The 24,731-nt window shown below is 31.4% G+C and overlaps 5 protein-coding genes across 6 annotated transcripts; all 5 read right to left on the reverse strand.

The window, feature by feature from the left end:
* Positions 1 to 1,042: 1,042 nt before the first annotated feature.
* LOC130668589 (uncharacterized) lies at positions 1,043 to 6,779 on the reverse strand. Its single transcript, XM_057470950.1, has 3 exons — positions 5,418 to 6,779; positions 2,578 to 3,079; positions 1,043 to 2,492 (listed from the first exon to the last, which is right to left on the reverse strand). The coding sequence occupies exons 1-3, from the start codon at positions 5,529 to 5,531 to the stop codon at positions 1,345 to 1,347; spliced, it is 1,764 nt and encodes a 587-aa protein (XP_057326933.1). The 5' UTR covers positions 5,532 to 6,779; the 3' UTR covers positions 1,043 to 1,344.
* A 1,235-nt stretch (positions 6,780 to 8,014) lies between these two features.
* On the reverse strand, positions 8,015 to 10,030 carry LOC130672505 (uncharacterized). The gene is made up of 2 exons (XM_057477131.1): positions 9,716 to 10,030; positions 8,015 to 9,630 (listed from the first exon to the last, which is right to left on the reverse strand). Exons 1-2 carry the CDS (start codon positions 10,017 to 10,019, stop codon positions 8,483 to 8,485), a joined length of 1,452 nt encoding a protein of 483 aa, XP_057333114.1. The 5' UTR covers positions 10,020 to 10,030; the 3' UTR covers positions 8,015 to 8,482.
* A 2,396-nt stretch (positions 10,031 to 12,426) lies between these two features.
* On the reverse strand, positions 12,427 to 14,781 carry LOC130663568 (uncharacterized). Its single transcript, XM_057462862.1, has 3 exons — positions 14,473 to 14,781; positions 13,881 to 14,382; positions 12,427 to 13,795 (listed from the first exon to the last, which is right to left on the reverse strand). Exons 1-3 carry the CDS (start codon positions 14,599 to 14,601, stop codon positions 12,651 to 12,653), a joined length of 1,776 nt encoding a protein of 591 aa, XP_057318845.1. The 5' UTR covers positions 14,602 to 14,781; the 3' UTR covers positions 12,427 to 12,650.
* A 1,797-nt stretch (positions 14,782 to 16,578) lies between these two features.
* LOC130663642 (uncharacterized) lies at positions 16,579 to 18,652 on the reverse strand. 2 transcript variants are annotated; one of them, XM_057462993.1, is made up of 2 exons: positions 18,495 to 18,652; positions 16,579 to 18,406 (listed from the first exon to the last, which is right to left on the reverse strand). In XM_057462993.1, the coding sequence occupies exon 2, from the start codon at positions 17,734 to 17,736 to the stop codon at positions 16,675 to 16,677; it is 1,062 nt and encodes a 353-aa protein (XP_057318976.1). In that variant the 5' UTR covers positions 17,737 to 18,406; positions 18,495 to 18,652; the 3' UTR covers positions 16,579 to 16,674. Both variants share the same exon structure in this region, with proteins under 2 accessions (XP_057318976.1, XP_057318986.1).
* Positions 18,653 to 20,218: 1,566 nt separating this feature from the next.
* Positions 20,219 to 22,964, reverse strand: LOC130663576 (uncharacterized). Its single transcript, XM_057462874.1, has 3 exons — positions 22,657 to 22,964; positions 22,064 to 22,565; positions 20,219 to 21,978 (listed from the first exon to the last, which is right to left on the reverse strand). The coding sequence occupies exons 1-3, from the start codon at positions 22,768 to 22,770 to the stop codon at positions 20,831 to 20,833; spliced, it is 1,764 nt and encodes a 587-aa protein (XP_057318857.1). The 5' UTR covers positions 22,771 to 22,964; the 3' UTR covers positions 20,219 to 20,830.
* Positions 22,965 to 24,731: the final 1,767 nt, after the last annotated feature.

Below are 24,731 nucleotides of genomic sequence, written 5' to 3' on the forward strand. Positions count from 1 at the left end.
TTTCAAATTCACTCAACGCAATAGTTAAAAATTAAAGTTAAATTTTAATGTGTGACGATCAATAATATTACATGCATTTGCTTTTAGTTCTATGGATGCCAGTTCTCCTTGCTCTTGACTATGGCCTTCGAGCTAAGTAATTACTTCTAACAGTATTGATTTATATAGAAACTAATACTGCATTTAAAACTCGTTCAAAATTATGAATATTTTTTCAAAACTTATAAATCTATTGGAGTCAATTCGTTGACCAAAAAATTGTCGTAATCACAACGACTCCATTTTCTTCTTCATAACCTACAAATATTTCAAGGCTGAATTACCTTCTGTTTACTTAACAGTAAATGATCCTTACAACCAATAATTGCGACAAATTTTTTATCGTCCTAATAAAAGTTTTGTTTTCAATTCAATGCTGAAAAAAATTTCTTGCGTAAAAACATCTCTTTCTTTTCCATCAGTTCATCATATTTGGATAAATATTAATATCAACTATAATTAATTAACACTTATTTGAATTTGCTTAGTCTATGGCAATCAATCACCAAATAATAGACATTTTGAATTTTACTAGTTGGTAAACGAAAAAAAATTTTTTAATTTTAATTCAACACTAAAAAAATTTTTTTTTTGTCTATAGTTATGATTTATTCAATAATATAATAATAATTTATAACTCTAAGTGATAAACAACAAGCTTAGAAGAGCAAAGATTTATGTATAATTATAATTCTAACTCGCAAAATCTTTTTATAAATCACAAAGTAAATAATTAAATTTTTCCCCTCTATACCTCCACAAAAAATTAAACTCCCACTCTATTAAGCGCGTAAAAAGTTGTACCTTTTCTAACTATATCTACTTTATACATCAATTAATTCGTTAGGAGTCAATAAATTATATGGAATCATGGTGAAGTCGGAGATGAATTAATTCTGGGGTGCCACAATAAGATAATTATTTTTTTTACAAAATACAATTTACATTCATTATTTAGAGATAAATTCACACAATATCACAACACAAACGGAAGTAAGAAACATGTATATTTGATTGGTATTATAATTATGACAGTCCCTTAAATAATATTTAAATACTTAAAAATTATGTTAGTAGTCACTTTGATAAATATTATTAAATATAGAATAAAGCCGATTGTCAAATGTTGGATTTCACACTCACGAATTATGTAAGTCGATAGTTGATAAAATATCTAATTAAAATAAATTGACCTTAAATTTTGTGAATAAAAGACAATCCAAGTGGTCGAATTTATTAAGCCGATCACACGCGACTGCACTTATTAATAACACACATTTTTTTAAGTTAACGGATATTTATTGTTTATTGTCTTGGACGGCGATAACGTCCGATAATGTACTCAATACCAAAAACAATAATGGCCAAACACTGGAAAAATGCCATAAATACATATAAATACGTTAAATCTACCGCGTCAATTGTTTGATAATCAACGATTTTCTTAAGTCTTTCCTTAGCTTTTATCTTCTTCAGTGAATTCTTCAGGGGAACCTTACTTAGTCGATCAAAGAACCCGGATTCTTGAAAGTTTAATCCTTTATGGTAAAATCGATCCGCCAGAACCCAATCGTAAGTCGTCTGATAAAAACCTGATACTTTCAGCATGAAACGTTTTGATATATGCAAATTTTTTTTGACAGCATCGTTAATTAATACTTCATCTGGCAATATACATGCAACCGTATTATTTGTGCTGACTCGTGTCAAACAATCGCCCAAAAAGTCATAGGAATCTTCTGAATGCAAATATTTCCTGGCCTCAACAGTATTCCATAATTGCTCTTCTATAATATGATCCGCAACTATCGATGGACAATATACGTGATACTTATGATCGTACAAGTCTTTAAGAGACTCAATGTTATAAGTTGGCGGGCGAGTTAATACGGCAAATATTTGTCCCTCAATCAATGGACTAAATAAAAAAACGAAAAAAAATCCCGTGAAGAAGGTGATTTTCATGGCGAGACGGTCAAGGGGTGCATCGATCCCCATACTCATCAGCAGCTTCAGGACATCCAGAACAGCCAATCCGATCTGGTACTCATTGTGCAATACAATCAAGAGGGTAATTAGAAGAAGAAGAAAAATTATCGCTATGGCTCCATTAATATCGATTACATTTGCAATTTGATAAGACGTTGATAAAAAATTTGCCTTTTGTGTTACTATGATAAAATTTATTTCGCGCTCCAGTGGCACTGTGCCTACACTACGAGGGTCCATATTATATTTGTATGAGGTAACGATATCGTTATATCCAAACTCTATTGACCGAAACAATTTTAGGACATTATCATTAAAGTAAGTTACTTGTGGAGTCATGTTTAAAGAATTAAATATGACACTAAGTAGCAAATCAGTATTATCATAAGTTGCGGCGATATTAACGGGATAGCCATCAAGAAATTCAGTTTTATCGAAGAAGAGAGTCTCACATATTTTATTATCTGCAAAAAAAAATGAAACGTTCGTGGTTTATCAATTATTGGGGTAATAATGTTAATAATTATAATAATAAGAAAGGGGATTTACCGTTTGAAAAAGATTGATTGAAAAGAAACACTGGTCGATTTTCGAAGTCAAAATAATACATGTTAGTGTTGACCCAAGGATCGGGTGCTCGCTTTGTGAATGGATTATAAGTATAAAGGCTTGTTTTATTACTGGTTCCGGAGCATGCTATGATACTTGACAAGACTTTGAACTGCCACAGTCTTTCGAGAATTTCCCATGAATTTACGCAAGGTTTGTTGGTTTCGAAGATCACAAAAAATTTGGATTTTCGACTCCATGACGGTGAATGATCTAATTTTAATAAGAATACGAAAATCTCCTCAGCACTCGACACCGATAAAATATACATCGGATAAGTTGGATAGTATAGTTGAATATCTTTAGCGATGAAATTTTTGTTGATGATAATGACAGGCGCCTTTATTGTAATGGGCAAATTTTTGTGAAATGTCTCTACCAAATTTTCTGTTACAGCAATTGGATTTGACGTATTTCCAAAACAAAGTTCAAAAAGTTGAGCCTGTAGGAAAACAAACAAACAAAGAAAAAAACTTCAATAGATGTACACTGTAAAAAATCACCGGGGTAAGTCCAATCGGTGTAGGTGTTAAAATTATCGGTATTAAATTTACCCCCGAAAGCGATGTTAAAATAACGCCGCTGCCGGTGTAAATATTCTGTACCGGTGTCAAAAAAAATTTTCCGGTGTTAAAATAACGCCGCCGCCGGTGTAGATATTCTTTACCGATGTTAAAATATTTTACTTCGTGAATATTTTTATTTACTCGATCACTATACTTGTTAATAAATGATATTTTTTATTAATTTCCATGAAGAACTGACATTTTTTGTGTTTTATAACACCGGCACACAAAAAAAAATAAGTTCTCTGTACTTTTGACGGGACCGATTTATTCCCATGTATTTTGACCCGCTGAATCTGAATCCGAGGTCCGTTTAACCCGTACACCCTCAGATTTTTAGAAAACTTTAAAAAACCTTAAAAATACACAAAAATCGACCGTTTTTTAAATTTATAAATTTTTTTAACCCTAACTAAGCATGATTTTTATGTATTTCGGTCCTCCACATAATAACCTGAAGTTTATTTAAAACATTAGCCACTTAAAGTCTGAGTAAATTCCAAAAAATCCCAAAAAATTGCAAAAAAGCAAAAAAATTCTTAGTATTGTGATGAAAACAATTTTATAGGGCTAAATAAATAATTATTTTCATGTATGTTTATCTGTCACATATAATTCTCGAACATCCATGGCTCAGACATCTCTAAAGTTTTTAATAAATGGCAAAAATTCCCAAAAAATCGAAATAAATAAAATTTGGTATAACAAAAATCAATTTTTAAATCGAAATAAATAAAAGAAATCATATTGTTCGATCTGTGATATATATATAAAAAATATTTTGGCCTAAAACATAAAAAAATTTTAATATGCTTCAAAAAATTTTTTTCATCACAATACTAAGAATTTTTTTGCTTTTTTGCAATTTTTTGGGGTTTTTTGGAATTTACTCAGACTTTAAATGGCTAATGTTTTAAATAAACTTCAGGTTAATATGTGGAGGACCGAAATACATAAAAATCATGCTTAGTTAGGGTTAAAAAAATTTATAAATTTAAAAAACGGTCGATTTTTGTGTGTTTTTGAGGTTTTTTAATGTTTTCTAAAAATCTGAGGGTGTACGGGTTAAACGGACCTCGGATTCGGATTCAGCGGGTCAAAATACATGGGAATAAATCGGTCCCGTCAAAAGTACAGAGAACTTATTTTTTTTTGTGTGCCGGTGTAATCTTTAAAGTTAATACTCCAAGCGGACGCAATTTACTCCGCTTTTACACCGGTTACCCTGATTTAACACTGGTATTTTTAACACCGGTGAATTACTCCTCCTACACCGGTGTAATTTTATTTTAACACCGGGCGGAGTTAAAATGAGTCCATTTTTAACGGTTCACTGCGTTTTGGTCCCAAAACATTTCATCCCCGACAATTCATCCTCGCGACGATTCATGACAATGACAACTTACACTTAGACAAATAATACCCGATAATTTACCTGTCGGACAATTGATACTTTAATAAAAATATTAAATACAATAAACCAGCTATAAATATTGTTAATTATAAACATTTTATCAATATAATTTTAATACACACTTTCTCATAACCACATCATTTAGCACCATAGTACATAATCGATCGTTAATAATTCTTTACTTTATATTAATAATAAAATATTATCTCTTAATTACTTATTAACATTAATTTTTAGCGATCAATATAGGTAACTAATTAGTATCACAATTGCTTAAGGCACTTATATAAAACAACTGAATATACAAGACAACATAATATCCAGAAGTCGCGATATTTGACTACATTTAAATGATTTTTTAGATAATATCGTTATTATTATTGTAATTATTCTTATTATTATTATTATTGTTGTTGTTTCAATTAAATCATTGGGTTACTAAACTCAAAGTTACATAATATTCGGTTGATGGAAAAAAGTATAGATAATTTTTTTTATGGATTTGATGTGCTTGATAATAGTACAAATATTGATTAAAATAAAAAATGATTAGAAATAATTATCAATATAAGGTAGATTGTCATGGTTAAGATGTCATAAGATGAACAGTCGTCGGGATGATTTATCTCACAGATATATTGTCGGGGATTAATTGTCCGAGGATGATTAGTCGTGCGGATAATGTGTCGGGGATGAAATGTTTTGGGACCAAAACGTGTGACACCATTTTTAACACCGCTATTTTTACAGTGTAAGAGGATAAATAATGACAGTATATAAATCAATAAAAATTTATTTACCATATCTGTGTATGTGATTGGAGGATTTTTCGGTGGTAAGTTGTCGTTTTTTAATTCGTAGCATGAAACACTTGCAAACAATGCACTCAAAATAACATTCCTCATGAACATCATTGTTATTATTATTATCAAATTTTTACAATAATCAAACTATTAAATTGTTTCAAAATAGAATTTGAAATAATTAAATTGATTTAGTTATATAATAATATCTAAATAAATAAATTGGCCAATATTTATAAGACTGCTGTCTGATCACTTTTTTTGCGCAGTTAAAAAATAATTATTTTATTTAATAGTGACAACTATGTTTGACGAATTTTCTCGAATTAATAATTTCTTCCCGTCAAGAAGGAGTATATACATTGTCGAAATTCCGACATGCGCGGAAACGATAGTTGCATATTTTCCTATTGTTGCAAAGATATTATTCGAGAAGAAGGGACTGGAGAACAAAGCTATTGGCTATCATGAGCTTACGTGGTGATAAATAGAGAGCGTGCGCATATAATCCGATTAATCCTGGTGGCCATTTTAGCTTTGGATTTCCACGTCGCAATTCTTCTCGCATATAATTGTGGCCTAGAAGTTTCATAATTGCTTGGAATGATATTGATTTATGAGAAACAAAATCCGGAAATACGTATTTTTACAATAGTTGAAAATGGTGCGATTCTAGAAATAACAAAAAAAGGCTATAATAGATATATTAATTTTTTTTTGTAAGTTTGCATAAAATGCTGGTCCCTCTAAGCCATTTGTTAGTTGGATCTGAATTCAATAATTTTGTTTATTCATAAATATATTTTTGTTAATTTTTTTTCAACTAATTGGACCATCAGGAACAAGAACCAGCAATAGCAAAACGCAACTTTGAAGGTCTATATCCGTACAAAAATGACCAAATTCACTATTACCATTCGATTACTATGGAACCTGCGTTAAATATTAGATAAAGTTTATATTTTAAAATTTATTCAACGCAATAGTAAAAAAGTAAACTTAAATTGTAATGTGTGACGATCAATAGTATTACATGCATTTGCTTTTAGTTCTATGGATAGTCAGTTCTTCTTGCGTCTGACCATGGCCTTCGAGCTAAATAATTGTATTGATTCATACAGAAACTAATACTGCGTTTTATAACTCGTAAAAAATTATGAATATTTTTTCAAAGCTTATAAATCTATTGAAGCCAATTTGTTGACAAAAAAATTATCGCTATCACAACAACTCCATTTTTTTCTTCATAACCTACAAATATTTCAAGGTTAAATTAATTTATGTTCACTTAACAGTAAATGATCCTTACAACCAATAATTGCGACGACAAATTTATTATCGTCCTAATAAACGTTTTGTTTTCAGTTCAATGCCGAAAAAAATTTCTTGTGTATACACATATTTATAAATACATCTCTTTCTTTGCCATCAATTTATTATATTTGGATAAATATTAATAGGAAATATAATTTATCAATACTTATTTGAATTCATTTAGTCCATAGCAATTAATCACCAAATAATAGACATTTTTAATGTCACTAGTTGGTATTCAAAAATGTATTTTTGTGAGACACTTGAAATGTACGACATTTAGCGCCCACAGCCGGCAGCTAAAAATATTAGATAAGATACAGCTGGTAAAAAAAATACCTAATTGTTCTAATAGTGACGTTATCAACAGATCAAAAAATATTTTTTGGTTACATGTGCGATAGCGAATGACCAAAAAATATCGAAGCAACTCAACGAGCCATCTTGTGACAAAATTTATCATCATTTTAATCATCCCTGATTAAACAACTGAATTCGACCGAATTAAAAATTTTAATTCTGTTATATTCTGTCGAATTCTGCAAAACATAATTCAACTGAATTGAAAATTTGAATTTCAATTAAACAGAATAAAACCGATTTCAAAATTTTAAATTCGTTTTAATTCAGTTTAATTTGGATTCAGAACCAGAAAGTGGAGAATTATTTTCGAATTAATCAGAATTAAACCGAATAGAATTATTTTAATTCGTTTTAATTTTGACAAATTCTGGTTTTCCTGCCGAATTAGACAGAATTCATTTTTAAGTTGAGTACCGAATTAACCGAATTTATCTGAATTAAATAGAATTAAAAATTTAATTCTGTTTAATTCGATCGAATTCAGTTTTTTAATCAGGAATCACACTTACTGACTTCTCTCTCATTTTTAACAAATCGCGTGCCAAATGCCAAAAGGGCGTATTACAGCAGTTAGATAGGGTTCCATGCCAAAAGGGCGTATAAAAAAATTTTTTTTTGTTATTCTTTTTAGAATCGCTCGAAACGTAAAGATCTGCAAAAAAAATGTTTGACGTACTGACGCCAAAGGGGGGTATCTAAAGATATACGCCCTTTTGGCTTTGGAATTTTTTTTTTATTTTTAGGCTTAGAACATGTTAACAAAACGATTGGCACCAAAAACAAAAAAATTATACGCCCTTTTGGTTCTTCAAAGCCAAAAGGGCGTATAACTTTTATACGCCCTTTTGGCATTTGGCACGCGAAATTCTCAAAACAATCTTACCAAATAAATAAATAAATCAGAGTTATAACCTGCCATTTATAGAGACTAGATGTAGTAAATTTTGAATATCTGTGAAAAAATTAATGTATTTATCTAGTACAATCGAGTCTAAGACGCTCGCATGTTGGTACCCTAGCGTTCGGCTCGGGCACCAATCTTCACTCCTCGCGTCTTACAAACGATCACATGATAGATAACCTACAAATTTGATTATAATCATAATTATTACAGTTCCTTAAATAATATTTAAATGCTAAAAAATTATGTAAGTAGTCACTTGAATGAATATTATTAAATAGAGAATAAAGCCGATAGCCAAATATTTGATTTCACACTCACGAATTGTATAAGTCTACAGTTGATAAAATATCTAACTAAAATAAATGGACCTTAAATTTTGTGAATGAAAGACAATCCAAGTGGTCGAATTTATTAAGCTGGTCACACGCGACTGCACTTATTAATAACACACATTGTTCGTAAGCTAATGGATGTTTATTTGTTATTGTCTTGGACGGCGATAACGTCCGATAATATACTCAATACCAAAAACAATAACTGCCAAACAGTGGAAAAATGCCATAAATACATATAAATACGTTAAATCTACAGCGTCAATTGTTTGATAATCAACGATTTTCTTAAGTCTTTCCTTAGCTTTTATCTTCTTCAGTGAATTCTTCAGGGGAACTTTACTTAGTCGATCAAAGATCCCGGATTCTTGAAAGTTTAATCCTTTATGGTAAAATCGATCCGCCAGAACCCAATCGTGAGTCGTCTGATAAAAACCTGATGCTTTGAGCATGAAACGTTCTGATATATGCAAATTTTTTTTGACAGCATCGTTAATTAATGATTCATCTGGAAATATACATGCAACCGTATTATTTGTGCTGACTAGTTTCAAACAATCCCCGAGTGAGTCATGTGAATCTTGTGAATGCAAATATTTCTCGGCCTCAACAGTATTCCATAATTGCTCTTCTATAATATAATCCTCAACTATCGATGGACAATATACGTGATACTTATGATCGTATAAGTCTTTAAGGGACTCAATGTTATAAGTCGGCGGGCGAGTTAATACGGCAAATATTTGTCCCTCAATCAATGGACTAAATAAAAAAACGAAAAAAAATCCCGTGAAGAAGGTGATTTTCATGGCTAGACGGTCAAGGGGTGCATCGATCCCCATACTCATCAGCAACTTCAGGACATCCAGAACAGCCAATCCGATCTGATACTCATTGTGCAATACAATCAAGAGGGTAATTAGAAGAAGGAGAAAAATTATCGCTATGGCTCCATTTATATCGATTACATTTGCAATTTGATAAGACGTTGATAAAAAACTTGCCTTTTGTGTTACTATAATAAAATATGCTTCGCGCTTCAGTGGCACTGTGTCTACACTACGAGGGTCCATACTGTATTTGTATGAGGTAGCGATATCGTTTTCTCCACCCTTTATTGACCAAAATAATTTGTGAATATTATTACCAAAGTAAGTTACTTGTGGAGTCATGTTTAAAGAAATAAATATGACATCAAGTAGCAAATCAGTATTGCTATAAGTTGCGGCAATATTGACGGGATAGCCATCAAGAAATTCAGTTTTATCGAAGAAGAGAGTCTCACATATTTTATGATCTGCAAAAAAAAATGAAATGTTCGTGTTTTATCAATTATGGGGGTAATAATGTTAATAATTATAATAATAAGAAAGGGTATTTACCGTTTGAAAAAGATTGATTGAAAAGAAACACTGGTCGATTTTCGAAGTCCAAATAATACATGTGAGTGTTGACCCAAGGATCGGGTGCTCGCTTTGTGAATGGATTATAAGTATAAAGGCTTGTTTCATTACTGGTTCCGGAGCATGCTATGATACTTGATAACACAGTAAACCGCCACAGTCTTTCGAGAATTTTCCATGAATGTACGCAAGGTTTGTCGGTTTCGAAGATCACAAAAAATTTGGATTTTCGACTCCATAACGGTGAATAAATCAATTTTGAGAGAAGTCTGTATATGTCCATATAATTCGACACTGACAGAATATACATCGGATAAGTTGGATTGTACAGCTAAATGTCTTTGGCGATGAAATTTTCGTTGATGATAACGACAGGCGCCATTATTGTAACGGACAAATTTTTTTGAAATGTCTCTACCAAATTTTCAGTTATTGCGATTGGATTTGATGTATTTGCGAAACAAAGTTCAAAAAGTTGAGCCTGTTGGAAAACAAACAAAAAAAAAAACTTCAATAGTTGTAATAGAATAAACAATGACAGTATATAAATCAATAAAAATTTATTTACCATATCTGTGTGTGTGATTGGAGGGTTTTTTAGTGGTAAGTTGCCGTTTTTCATTTCATAGCATGAAACACTTGCAAACACTGCACTCAAAATAACATTCCTTATCAACATCATTGTTATTATTTTTATTAAATTTTTACAATAATTAAACTATTAAATTGTTTCAAAATTGAATTTAAAATAATTAAATTGATTTAATTTTATAATAATATCCAAATAAATGAATGAGCCAATATTTGTGAGACTGCTGTCTGATCACTTTTTTTGCGCAATTAAAAAATAATTATTTTATTTAATAGTGACCACTACGTTTGACGGTTTTTCTCGATTTAATAATTTCTTCCCGCCCGGAAGGAGTATATATATTGCTGAAATTTCGACATGCGCGGAAACGATATTTGCATACTCTCCTATATTCGCAAAGATATTGGTCGAGAAGAAGGGACTGGAGAACAAAGCTATTGGCTACTATAAGCTTACGTGGTCGAATGACAAGCCTGCGCATAAATTTCGATCAATTCCGGTGGCCATTTTGGCTTTGGTTTGACACGTCGCCATTTCTTCTTGCATAGAATTGTAGACTAGAATAGTATTGATTTATGAAAAATACAGTTCTGGAAAAACTTATATTTATAATAGTAATAAATACTGCGATTTTATAAATAAAAAAATTTCTATAATAGAACTATTTATTTTTCTTTGTAAGTTTGTATAAAATGCCGGTCACTCTTCCTGGTTAAAAATACTGATTGGAAAAAATTGAGATGCGGCCACTCCATGCAAACTGTATATCTATATATACAAACAAAAAATTGAAATTATTCAAAAGAATTCGAATTTCATCACTTTTAAACCTTTTTACTCAGTATTTTTAACCAGGGCTAAGCTACTTGTTTGTTGGGCCTAAATTCAATAAGTTTGCTTATTGTTAAATATCTTTCTATTAATTGTTTTTCAACTAATTGGACCATTAGGAACAAAAACTAGCAACAGCAAAATACTCTTCCTCGCTATTTGGGCTGGCGCCGCAACTTTAAAGGTCGATTTCCGTATGGAAAAAAGACCAAATTCACTATTACTATTCGATTACTATGGAACCTGCGTTAAATATTAGATAGATTTTATGTTTTATAATTCACATAATGCAATAGTTAAAAAGTAAACTCAAATTGAAATGTGTGACGATCAATAGTATTACATGTATTTGCTTTTAGTTCGACGGATTGCCAGTTCTTCTTGCTTCTGACTATGGCCTTAGAGCTAATAATTACTTCTAACAGTATTGATCAATACAGAAACTAATACTGCGTTTTATAACTCGTAAATTATGATAAATATTTTTTCAAAGTTTATAAATTGAAGTCGATTCGTTGACAAAAAAACTATCGCCGACACAATAATGACGTAATCTTCTTCTTTGTAACCTAAGATTATTTCGAAGCTAGATTTACTTCTGTTCACTTCGCAGTAACGAACTTTACAACCATCAATTGAATATCAAATTAATGATATAATCTCTGTCGAATAAATTTGATGCAATAATTAGCCTTGAGATAACAATGAATAGAAACCACTCGAAACTGATATTTTAAGATATAATTCTTATTAAATATTTTTATAAAATTAAAATAATTTTCTGTTCAAATAGTAGCGTTTGCCGTAGCACAAAAAAATTTGAAAAGAATTTTTGCCCAATTTTTTTTTTTCCAAGCTCGAGTTTCTGAGCTCAAAATTTGGGTGATTATATATTTTTACTATATACTTACTTTTTGAAAGCTGACAGTGAAAAAAAAAAATTATATTTTTGATCCATTCTCATAAATATAATTGCAAAAAATATTGTGATCAATAGTGTAACATGTTTGTGCTTTTAGTTTAACGCATCTCCATTTCTTCTTTCACGTGACTGAAACCTAGACCCTCCATTATAACTTTCAAAGTAATCGATCAGCAGAAAAAACAAACTTGACATAGTAACAATAACTGAAAAAAATAATATTTATGACATAGGATTAAAAAAATAATTAAAAAATGCGTTTTCACATTTTTTTTGGTTTTTATTCACTGATCACAATTTTTCGTATTTTTTAATTGATTTTACAAAAATTATGTAAGTGGTTACTTTGATAAATATTATTATGGAATAAACAACCGATAGTCAAAAGTTTGATTTCACACTCACAAATTGTGTAAGCTAATAATTGATGAAATATTTGACTGAAGTAAATTGACGTCAAAATTTGTGAACGATAGACAATCCAAGTGATCAAATTCATTAAGCCGAGCACGCGCGACTGCACTTTTATTAATAACACACATTTTTTTAAGTTAACGGATGTTTATTTTTTATTGTCTTGGACGGCGATAACGTCCGATAATATACTCAATACCAAAAACAATAACTGCCAAACACTGGAAGAATGCCATAAATACATATAAATTCGTTAAATCTACTGCGTCAATTATTCGATAATCAACGATTCTACTATGTCTATTTTTAGCTTTCAGTTTCTTCCGTGATTTTATTCGGCGTGTTGGGGAAACTTTCATTCCTGACTCTTGTAGGTTCAACGATTCATGGTAAAAGCGATCCATCAGAGCCCAAAATAGATGCGTATGATAAAAACCTGGTGTTTTCAGCACGACTCGTTGTGCTATATGCAAATTATGTTTAACAGCGTAGTCAATTAGTTGCCAATCTTGAGCCATACATGCAGCTCTATTATTTTCGATAACTTTTTTCACGCAATCGCCTATGGGGTTCAATTCGTGAATGGGGTGTAAGTATTTCATATCCTCGTCAGTTTTCCATAACTGCTCTCCTAAAATATATTTACGGAGGCCCGACATATAATATACGTGATACTTATGATCGTACAAGTCTTTAAGAGACTCCATGTTATAAGTCGGCGGGCGAGTTAATACGGCAAATAATTGACCCTCAAGCAATGGACTAAATAAAAAAACAAACAAAAATCCCGTGAAGAAGGTGATTTTCATGGCGAGACGGTCAAGGGGTGCATCGATTCCCATACTCATCAGCAGCTTCAGGACATCCAGAACAGCCAATCCGATCTGATACTTATTGTGCAATACAATCAAGAGGGTAATTAGAAGAAGAAGAAATATTATCGCTATGGCTCCATTAATATCGAATACATTTGCAATTTCATAAGATGCTGATTGAAAATTTGCCTTTTGTGTAACAAAGATAAAAGATGATTCTTGCATAAATGGCACCGTGTGTAAAATACCAGGATATGAAATGCCCACGGTAAATTGTGTCAAATCATAATTTCGATTGAATAGTAGTTTTAGTACCTTTGTGAAATTATGGAAATCAAGGAGTATTGTTTGTCGAGTCATGTTTAAAGAATCAAGCATGGTATCTAAATTTGTAGATTTTCTGAAGTTTGGTGAGCCGATTTTAACGGGATAGCCATCAAGAACTTTAGTTTTATCGAAAAAGACAGTCTCGCATATTTTATAATCTGGAAAAATAAAGAATATTTTCGTCGTTTATTAGCTAAGATAGTAATAATGATAATAATTATGATGATAAGAAAGAGTATTTACCGTTTGAAAAAGATTGATTGTAAAGGGTCAATGGTAGATTACGTCGGTCGAGCCAACTTCTATTAGTTTCGACCCAAGGATCGGGTGCTCGATTTGTGAATGGATTATAAGTATACAGACTGGTTTCATTACCGGTTGGAGAGCACACTACGATACATGATAACAGTTGAGCCAACCACAGTTCGTTGAAAATTTTCCATGATCGCTCGCAATGTTTTTCGGATTCGAAGATCACAAAAAATAGGGATTTCAGACTCCATAACGGTGAAAAAACCAATTTTGATAAGAGTTCGTGCATCTCCTGAGCACTCGACACCGATAAAATATACATCAAGTAAGTTGGGTAGTACAGCTGAATCTTTTTGGCGATGAAATTTTCGTTGATGATAATGACAGGCGCCTTCATTGTAATGGGCAAATTTTTGTGAAATGTCTCTACCAAATTTTCAGTTATTGCGATCGGATTGGATGTATTTGCAAAACAAAGTTCAAAAAGTTGAGCCTGTTGAAAAAAAAAACAAACGAAAAAAAACATCAATCGTAGCAATAGGATAAATAATTACAGTATATAAATCAATAATAATTTAGTTACCATATCTGTGTGTGCGATAGGAGGGATTTTTGTTGATGAATTGGAGTTTTTTAATTCGTAGCACGAAACACTTACGAACAATGTGATCAAAACGATATTCTTTGTCAACATCATTGTTATTATTTTCATTAAATTTTTACAATTAAATTATTAAATTGACTTGAAATCGAATTTAAAATAATTAAATCGTTTTAATTTTATAATAATGTCTAAATAAATGAATTAGCGAATATTTGTAAGACTGCTGTCTGATCACTTTTTTTGCACAAGTAAAAAATAATTATTTTATTTAATAGTGACAACTATGTTTGACAATTTTTTTCGAATTAATGATTTCTTCCCGTCGAGGAGGGTTATATATACTGACGAAATTTAGACATGCGCGGCAACGAGATTTGCATACTCTCCCATTTTCGCGAACATATTATTCAAGAGGAAGGGACAGGCGAACACAGCTATTGGCTACAATAAGCTTACGTGGTGAAAAATGAAGAGCGTGCGCATATTGTTCGATCAATTCTGGTGGCCATTTTGGCGGTAGTTTGCCACGTCGCCGTTTCTTCTTGCGTATGATTGTAGACTGAAAGTTTCATAATTACTTGGAATAGTATTGATTTATGAAAATTACAATTCTGGAAAAATGTATTTGTAATTATAATAGTTGAAAATGATGTGATTTAATAAAAAAATGGCCATAATTGACCTATTTATATTTCTTTGTAAGTTTGTATAAAATGTTGCTCCCTTCAAGCCATTTGTTAGTTGGGTATGAATTTAATTATTTTGTTTATTCTTAAATGTATTTTTATTAATTTTTTTTTTTAACTAATTGGACCATTAGGAACAATAATAAGCAATAGCAATAATATACCCTTTCACGCTATTTGGGCTGGCCCCGTAATCTTGGAGGTCCATTTCCGCAGTAAAATGACCGAATTTACAATTGTCATCCGATTATTAAGTATGCAGTGTTAAATATTAGATAAATTTTATGTTTTAAAATTCACATAATGCAATAGTTAAATAGTAAACTCAAATTTAAATGTGTGACGATCAATAGTATTACATGTATTTGCTTTTAGTTCTACGGATTGCCAGTTCTTCTTGCTTCTGACTATGGCCTTAGAGCTAATAATTACTTCTAACAGTATTGATCTATACAGAAACTAATACTGCGTATCATAACTCGTAACAAATAATAAATATTTTTCCAAAGTTCATAAATCTATTGAATTCAACTCGTTGACAATAGAGTTATCGCTAACACAATGATGGCTATCTTCTTCTTCATAACCTGAGAATATTTCGAAGCTAGATTTACTTCTGTCCACTTCACAGTAACGAACTTTACAACCATCAATTGAACATCAAATTAATGATATGGTCCCTGCCGAATAAATTTGATGCAATAATTAGCCTTGAGATAACAATGAATAGAAACCACTCGAAACTGATATTTTAAGATATAATTCTTATAAAATAAGTTGCCCAAAAAATTTGAAAAAAATTTATGCCCGATTTTTGTTTTTTTTTTAAAAGCTTTTAAAAAGCGTTGAACGACAGCTTAATCTTGAGTTTCTGAGCTCAAAATTCCGGTGATTATATATTTTTACTATATACTTACTTTTTGAAAGCTGACAGTGAAAAAAAAATTATATTTTTGATCCATTCTCATAAATATAATTGCAAAAAACAATGTGATCAATAGTGTTACATGTTTGTGCTTTTAGTTTAACGCATCTCCATTTCTTCTTTCACGTGACTGAAACCTAGACCCTCCATTATAACTTTCAAGGTAATCGATCAGCAGAAAAAACAAACCTGACATAGTAACAATAACTGAAAAAAATAATATTTATGACATAGGATTGAAAAAATAATTAAAAAATGCGTTTTCAAATTTTTTTGGTTTTTATTCACTGATCACAATTTTTCGTATTTTTTAATTGATTTTACAAAAATTATGTAAGCGGTTACTTTGATAAATATTATTATGGAATAAACAGCCGATAGTCAAAAGTTTTATTCCACACTCACACATTGTGTAAGCTGATAATTGATAAAATATTTGACTGAAGTAAATTGACGTTAAAATTTGTGAACGATAGACAATCCAAGTGATCAAATTCATTAAGCCGAGCACGCGCGACTGCACTTTTATTAATAACACACAATTTTTTTAAGTTAACGGATTTTTATTTTTTATTGTATGGGACGGCGATAACGTCCGATAATATACTCAATACCAAAAACAATAACTGCCAAACACTGGAAAAATGCCATAAATACATACAAATTCGTTAAATCTACAGCGTCAATTATTCGATAATCAACGATTCTACTAAGTCTATTTATAGCTTTCAGTTTCTTCCGTGATTTTATCAGGCGTGTTGTGAAAACGTTCATTCCTGACTCTTGTAGGTTCAACGATTCATGGTAAAAGCGATCCATCAGAGCCCAAAATAGATGCGTATGATAGAAACTCGGTGTTTTCAGCACGACTCGTTGTGCTATATGCAAATTATGTTTAACAGCGTAGTCAATTAGTTGCCAATCTTGAGCCATACACGCAGCTCTATTATTTTCGATAACTTTTTTCACGCAATCGTCTATAGGGTCCAATTCGAGAATGGGATGTAAGTATTTCATATCTTCATCAGTTTTCCATAATTGCTCTTCTAAAATATATTCACGGAGGCTCGACGTATAATATACGTGATACTTGTGATCGTACAAATCTTTAAGGGATTCCATGTTATAAGTCGGCGGGCGAGTTAATACGGCAAATAATTGACCCTCAAGCAATGAACTAAAGATGAAAACAAAGAAAAACCCCGTGAAGAAGGTGATTTTCATGGCGAGACGGTCGAGAGGTGCATCGATCCCCATACTCATCAGCAGCTTCAGGACATCCAGAACAGCCAATCCGATCTGATACTCATTGTGCAATACAATCAAGAGGGTGATTACAAGAAGAAGAAAAATTATCGCTATGGCTCCATTAATATCGAATACATGTGCAATTTCATAAGATGCTGATATATAATTTGCCTTTTGTGTTACTATGATATAAGATAATTCTTGCATAAATGGCACCGTGTTTAAATAACCAGGACATGAAAAGCCCAGGGTAAATTGTGTCAAATCGTAAGTTCCATCGGATAGTAGTAATAGTGCCTTTGAGAAATTTTGAGAATCAAAAAGTATTGTTTGTCGAGTCATGTTTAAAGAATCAAGTATGGTATCTAAATTTCTAGATTTCATTAAGTTTAGTGAGCCGATTTTAACGGGATAGCCATCAAGAACTTTAGTTTTATCGAAAAACAGAGTCTCACATATTTTATAATCTGAAAAAATTCAAAATATTTTCGTCGTTTATTAGCTAAGATAGTGATAATGATAATAATTATGATGATAAGAAAGAGTATTTACCGTTTGAAAAAGATTGGTTGTAAAGGGTCAATGGTAGATTACGTCGGTCGAGCCAACTTATATTAGTTTCGACCCAAGGATCGGGTGCTCGATTTGTGAATGGATTATAAGTATACAGACTGGTTTCATTATCGTTGTTGGAGCACACTATGATACATGATAACAATCCTAACTGCCACAGCGCATCGAGAAATTCCCATGAATGCACACAATATTTTTCGGGTTCGAAGACCACAAAGAATGAGGATTTTAGACTCCATAACGGTGAAGACAGCAATTTTGATAAGAGTTCGAACATCTCCTGAGCACTCGACACCGATAAAATATACATCGGGTAAGTTGGATAGTACAGCTGAATGTCTTTGGAGATGAAATTTTCGTTGATGATAATGACAGGCGCCTTTATTGTGATGGGCAAATTTTTTTGAAATGTCTCTACCAAATTTTCAGTTATTGCGATTGGATTTGATGTATTTGCAAAACAAAGTTCAAAAAGTTGAGCCTGTTGGAAACCAAATAAATAAAAAAATTGTCAATAGTGGCAATAGGATAAATAATGACAGTAAATTAATCAATAAAAATTAATTTACCATATCTGTGTGTGTGATTGGAGGATTTGTTGATGATGATTTGAAGTTTTTGAATTCGTAGCACGAAACACTGGCGAACAATGCACTCAATACAATACTCTTTATCAACATCATCGTGATTATTTTTATTAAATTTCTACAGCAATTAAATTATTGAGTTGACTTGAAAGTGAATTCAAAATAATCAAATTGTTTTAATTTTATAAAAATGTCGTAATAAATGAACTAGCCAATATTTGTAAGACTGCTATCTGATCTCGTTTTTGCACAATTAAAAAATAATTATTTTGTTTAATAGTGACAACTACGTTTGACAGTTTTTTTCGAATCAATAATTTTTTTCCGTCGCGGACTACATATATTGTTGAAATTTCGACCTGCGCAGGAACGATTTTTGCATATTTCCCCATTTTTGCAAAGAAATTATTGGAGAAGAAGGGACTGGAGAACAAAGCTATTGGCTACCATAAGCTTACGTGGTGAAAAATGAAGAGCATGCGCATATCGTTCGATCAATCCTGGTGGCCATTTTGGCTTCGGTTTGCCACGTCGCCGTTTCTTCTTGCATGGAATTGTAGACCAGAAGTTTCATAATTGCTTGAAACAGTATCGATTTATGAAAAATACAATTCTAAAAAATGTATATTTATAATCGTAAAAAATACTGCGATTTTAGAAGTAAAAAAATGGCCATAATAGAACTATTTATTTTTCTTCGTAAGTTTGTATAAAATGCTGGTCACTCTAAGCCATTTATTAGTTGGGTCTAAATTTAATAATTTTGCTTATTGTTAAATATATTTTTATTAATTTTTTTTTAAATTAATTGGACCATTAGGAACAAAAATCAGTAATAGCGGAATACTTTTCACGCTATTTGGGTTCGCCCCAGCTTTAAAAACCCATTTCCATAAAAAATTGACCGAATTTACTATGTTCATTCAAATACTATGGAACCTGCGTTAAATATTAGATAAATTTTATGTTTTAAAATTCACATAATGCAATAGTTGAAAAGTAAACTCAAATTGAAATGTGTGACGATCAATAGTATTACATGTATTTGCTTTTAGTTCGACGGATTGCCAGTTCTCCTTGCTCCTGACTATGGCCTTCGAGCTAACTAATTACTTCTAACAATATTGATTTATACAGAAACTAATACTGCATTTAAAACTCGTTCAAAATTATGAATATTTTTTCAAAGCTTATAATTCTACTGAAGTCTATTCTTTGACAAAAAAATTATCGTAATCACAACGACTCCATTTTCTTCTTCATAACCTACAAATATTTCAAGGCTAAATTACCTACTGTTCTCTTAACAGTAAATGATCCTTACAACCATTAATTACGTCGGCAAATTTTTTCTCGTCCTAATAAAAGTTTTGTTTTCAATTCAATGCTGAAAAAAATTTCTTGTGTAAAAACATCTCTTCTTTTCCCATCAATTTATTACATTTGGATAAATATTAACATCAACTCTAATTTATCGATACTTATTTAAATTTATTTAGTCTATGGCATTTAATGACCAAATAATAGACATTTTGAATTTTACTAGTTGGTAAACGAAAAAAAACTTTTTAATTTTGATTCAACACTAAAAAAATGTTTTTTTGTCTATAGTTATGATTTATTCAATAATATAATAATAATTTATAACTCTAAGTGATAAACTACAAGCTTAGAAGAGCAAAGATTTATTTATAATTATAACCCTATTTTGCAAAATCTTTTTCTAAATCACAAAGTCAATAATTAAATTTTTCCCCTCTATACCTCCACAAAAAATTAAACTCCCACTCTATTAAGCGCGTAAAAAGTTGTACCTTTTCTAACTATATCTACTTTATACATCAATTAATTCGTTAGGAGTCGATAAATTACTTGGAATCATGGTGAAGTCGGAGATGAATTAATTCTGTGGTACCTCAATAAGATAATTATTTTTTATATAAAAGACAATTTACATTCATCATTTAGAGATAAATTCACACAATATCACAACACGAACGGAAGTGAGAAACATGTATATTTGATTAGTATTATAATCATTACAGTCCCTTAAATAATATTTAAATACTTGAAAATTATGTTAGTAGTCACTTTGATAAATATTATCAAATATAGAATAAATCCGATGGTCAAATGTTGGATTTCACACTCACGAATTGTATAAGTCTACAGTTGATAAAATATCTAATTAAAATAAATTGACCTTAAATTTTGTGAATGAAAGACAATCCAAGTGGTCGAATTTATTAAGCCGAGCACGCGCGACTGCACTTTTATTAATAACACACATTGTTCGTAAGCTAATGGATCTTTATTTGTTATTGTCTTGGACGGCGATAACGTCCAATAATATACTCAATACCAAAAACAATAATGGCCAAACACTGAAAGAATGCCATAAATACATATAAATACGTTAAATCTACAGCGTCAATTGTTTGATAATCAACGATTTTCTTAAGTCTTTCCTTAGCTTTTATCTTCTTCAGTGGATTCTTCAGCGAAATGCTACTTAGTCGATCAAAGATCCCGGATTCTTGAAAATTTAATCCTTTATGGTAAAATCGATCCGCCAGAACCCAATCGTGAGTCGTCTGATAAAAACCTGATACTTTCAGCATGAAACGTTCTGATATATGCAAATTTTTTTTGAGAGCATAGTTAATTAATACTTCATCTGGTAATATACATGCAACCGTATTATTTGTGCTGACTCGTGTCAAACAATCGCCGAAAAAGTCAAAGGAATCTTCTGAATGCAAATATTTCCTGGCCTCAACAGTATTCCATAATTGCTCTTCCATAATATGATCCTCAACTATCGTTGGACAATATACGTGATACTTATGATCGTACAAGTCTTTAAGAGACTCGATGTTATAAGTCGGCGGGCGAGTTAATACGGCAAATAATTGTCCCTCAAGCAATGGACTAAATAAAAAAACGAAAAAAAATCCCGTGAAGAAGGTGATTTTCATGGCGAGACGGTCAAGGGGTGCATCGATCCCCATACTCATCAGCAGCTTCAGGACATCCAGAACAGCCAATCCGATCTGATACTCATTGTGCAACACAATCAAGAGGGTAATTAGAAGAAGAAGAAAAATTATCGCTATGGCTCCATTGATATCGATTACATTTGCAATTTCATCAGATGCTGATAGAAAATTTGCCTTTTGTGTTACTATGATAAAATATATTTCGCGCTTCAGTGGCACTGTGTCTACACTACGAGGGTCCATATCGTATTTGTATGAGGTACAGATATCATTTTTTTCAGTCACTATTGACCAAAACAATTTGTGAATATTATTACCAAAGTAAGTTACTTGTGGAGTCATGTTTAAAGAATTAAATACGACACGGAGTAGCAAATCAGTAGTGCTATAAGTTGCGGCAATATTGACGGGATAGCCATCAAGAAATTCAGTTTTATCGAAGAAGAGAGTCTCACATATTTTATGATCTGCAAAAGAAAATGAAACGTTCGTGTTTTATCAATTATGGGGGTAATAATGTTAATAATTATAATAATAAGAAAGGGTATTTACCGTTTGAAAAAGATTGATTGAAAAGAAACACTGGTCGATTATAGAAGTCAAAATAATACATGTTATTGTCGACCCAAGGATCGGGTGCTCGCTTTGTGAATGGATTATAAGTAAAAAGGGTTGTTTCATTACTGGTTCCGGAGCATGCTATGATACTTGATAACACTTGAAACCGCCACAGTCTTTTGAGAATTTCCCATGAATTCACGCAAGGTTTGTCGGTTTCGAAAATCACAAAAACTTTGGATTTTCGGCTCCATAACGGTGAATGATGCAATTTTACTAAGAGTTTGAACATCTCCTTAGCACTCGACACCGATAAAATATACATCGGATAAGTTGGATTGTACAGTTGAATGTCTTTAGCGATAAAGTTTTCGTTGATGATAATGACAGGTGCCCTTATTGTGATGGGCAAATTTTTGTGAAATGTCTCTACCAAATTTTCCGTTATGACTATCGGATTTGTTGTATTTGCAAAACAAAGTTCAAAAAGTTGAGCCTGTTCGAAAACAATCAAACAAGGAAAAAAAATTCAATAGTGGTAATAGGATAAATAATGACAATGTATAGATCAATAAAAATTTAATTACCATATCTGTGTCTGTGATTGGAGGATTTGTTGATGGTAATTTGAAGTTTTTGAATTCGTAGCACGAAACACTGGCGAACCATCCACTCAATATAATAGTTTTTATCAACATCATTGTTATTATTTTTGTCAAATTTTCACAATAATTAAACTATTAAATTTTTTAAAATTTGAATTTAAAATAATTAAATTGTTTTAATTTTATAATAATGTCTAAATAAATGAATTAGCCAATAATTGAAAGACTGCTGTCTGATCACTTTTTTTGCACAATTAAAAAATAATTATTATATTTAATAGTGACGACTACGTTCGACGGTTTTTTTCGAATCAATGATTTCTTCCTGTCAAGGAGGACTATATATATTGTCAAAATTTCGACCTGCGCGGTAACGATATTTGCATATTTCCCATTTTCGCGAAGATATTATTCGAGAAGAAGGGACTGGAGAACAAAGCTATTGGCTACCATAAGTTTACGTGGTGATAAATAAAGAGCGTGCGCATATCGTTCGATCAATTCTGGTGGCCATTTTGGCTTCGGTTCGCTACTTCACTATTTCTTCTTGCATGGAATTGTAGACTAGAAGTTTCATAATTGCTTGAAACAGTATCGATTTATGAAAAATACAATTCTAAAAAATGTATATTTATAATAGTAAAAAATACTGCGATTTTAGAAGTAAAAAAATGGCCATCATAGAACTATTTATTTTTCTTCGTAAGTTTGTATAAAATGCTGGTCACTCTAAGCCATTTATTAGTTGGGTCTAAATTTAATAATTTTGCTTATTGTTAAATATATTTTTATTAATTTTTTTTTAAATTAATTGGACCATTAGGAACAAAAATCAGTAATAGCGGAATACCTTTTCACGCTATTTGGGTTCGCCCCAGCTTTAAAAACCCATTTCTATAAAAAATTGACCGAATTTACTTTGTTCATTCAAATACTATGGAACCTGCGTTAAATATTAGATAAATTTTATATTTTAAAATTTACTAAACACAATAGTTTAAAAGTAAACTTAAATTGAAATGTGTGACGATCAATAGTATTACATGTATTTGCTTTTAGTTCGACGGATTGCCAGTTCTTCTTCCTTCTAACTATGGCCTTCGAGCCAATAATTACTTCTAACAGTATTGATTTATACAGAAACTAATACTGCATTTTATGACTCGTTCAAAATTATGAATATTTTTTCAAAGCTTATAAATCTATTGAAGTCAACTTATTGACAAAAAAAATTATCGTAATCACATCAACTCCATTTTTTTTTTCATAACCTAAAAATATTTCAAGGCTAAATTACCTTCTGTTCACTTAACAGTAAATGATCCTTACAACCATCAATTGCGTCGGCAAATTTTTTTCTCGTCCTAATAAAAGTTTTGTTTTCAGTTCAATGCCGAAAAAAAAATCGGTCTGTCAGTTGACCCTGCGGGCCAGCCCCAAAACTTCCCGCTGTTTTCGAGCTCGCTGAGCTCGAAAACATTATTGTGAATATATTTTCGAGCTCTTCGAGCTCGCAAATACTTTTGTATGCCATTGTTTTGTAAAAAACCATTTTTTAGCATTTCTTTCTTCCACGATATCTCGCGAACGAATTAACCGATTTTGTTGGTTGAGGTGGCAATCGACGCGTTTTATCAAGTTCTAAAGCTGGTCGAATTTTGAAATTGATTTATTCAGCCGTTTTTGAGAAATTTCAAAAAAACCAAGGAAAAAATTTTTTTTGAATTCTTTCGTCAACGGTTTCTCTTGAACGAATAAACCGATTTTGATGGTTGAGGTGGCATTCGACGCGGCTTATAGAGTTTTAGAGCTGATTAGATTTTGGAATCAATCCATCGAGCAAATTGGAAGTTATTCAAATAAAACATTTTTAAAAAAATTTTATTTTTGAAATATCTCTGAACGCACCCTACCGATTAAGTTCAAATTTCTACGGCCTCAAGACATTAACAAGCCGCGTCGAATGACACCTCAACGATCAAAATCGGTTCATCCGTTCAAGAGTTATGAATATTTACATACATACATACGTACGTACGTACGTACGTACGTACGTA

The sequence above is a fragment of the Microplitis mediator genome, chromosome 1 (assembly GCF_029852145.1).
Source record: "Microplitis mediator isolate UGA2020A chromosome 1, iyMicMedi2.1, whole genome shotgun sequence".
Lineage (NCBI taxonomy): Eukaryota > Metazoa > Arthropoda > Insecta > Hymenoptera > Braconidae > Microplitis > Microplitis mediator.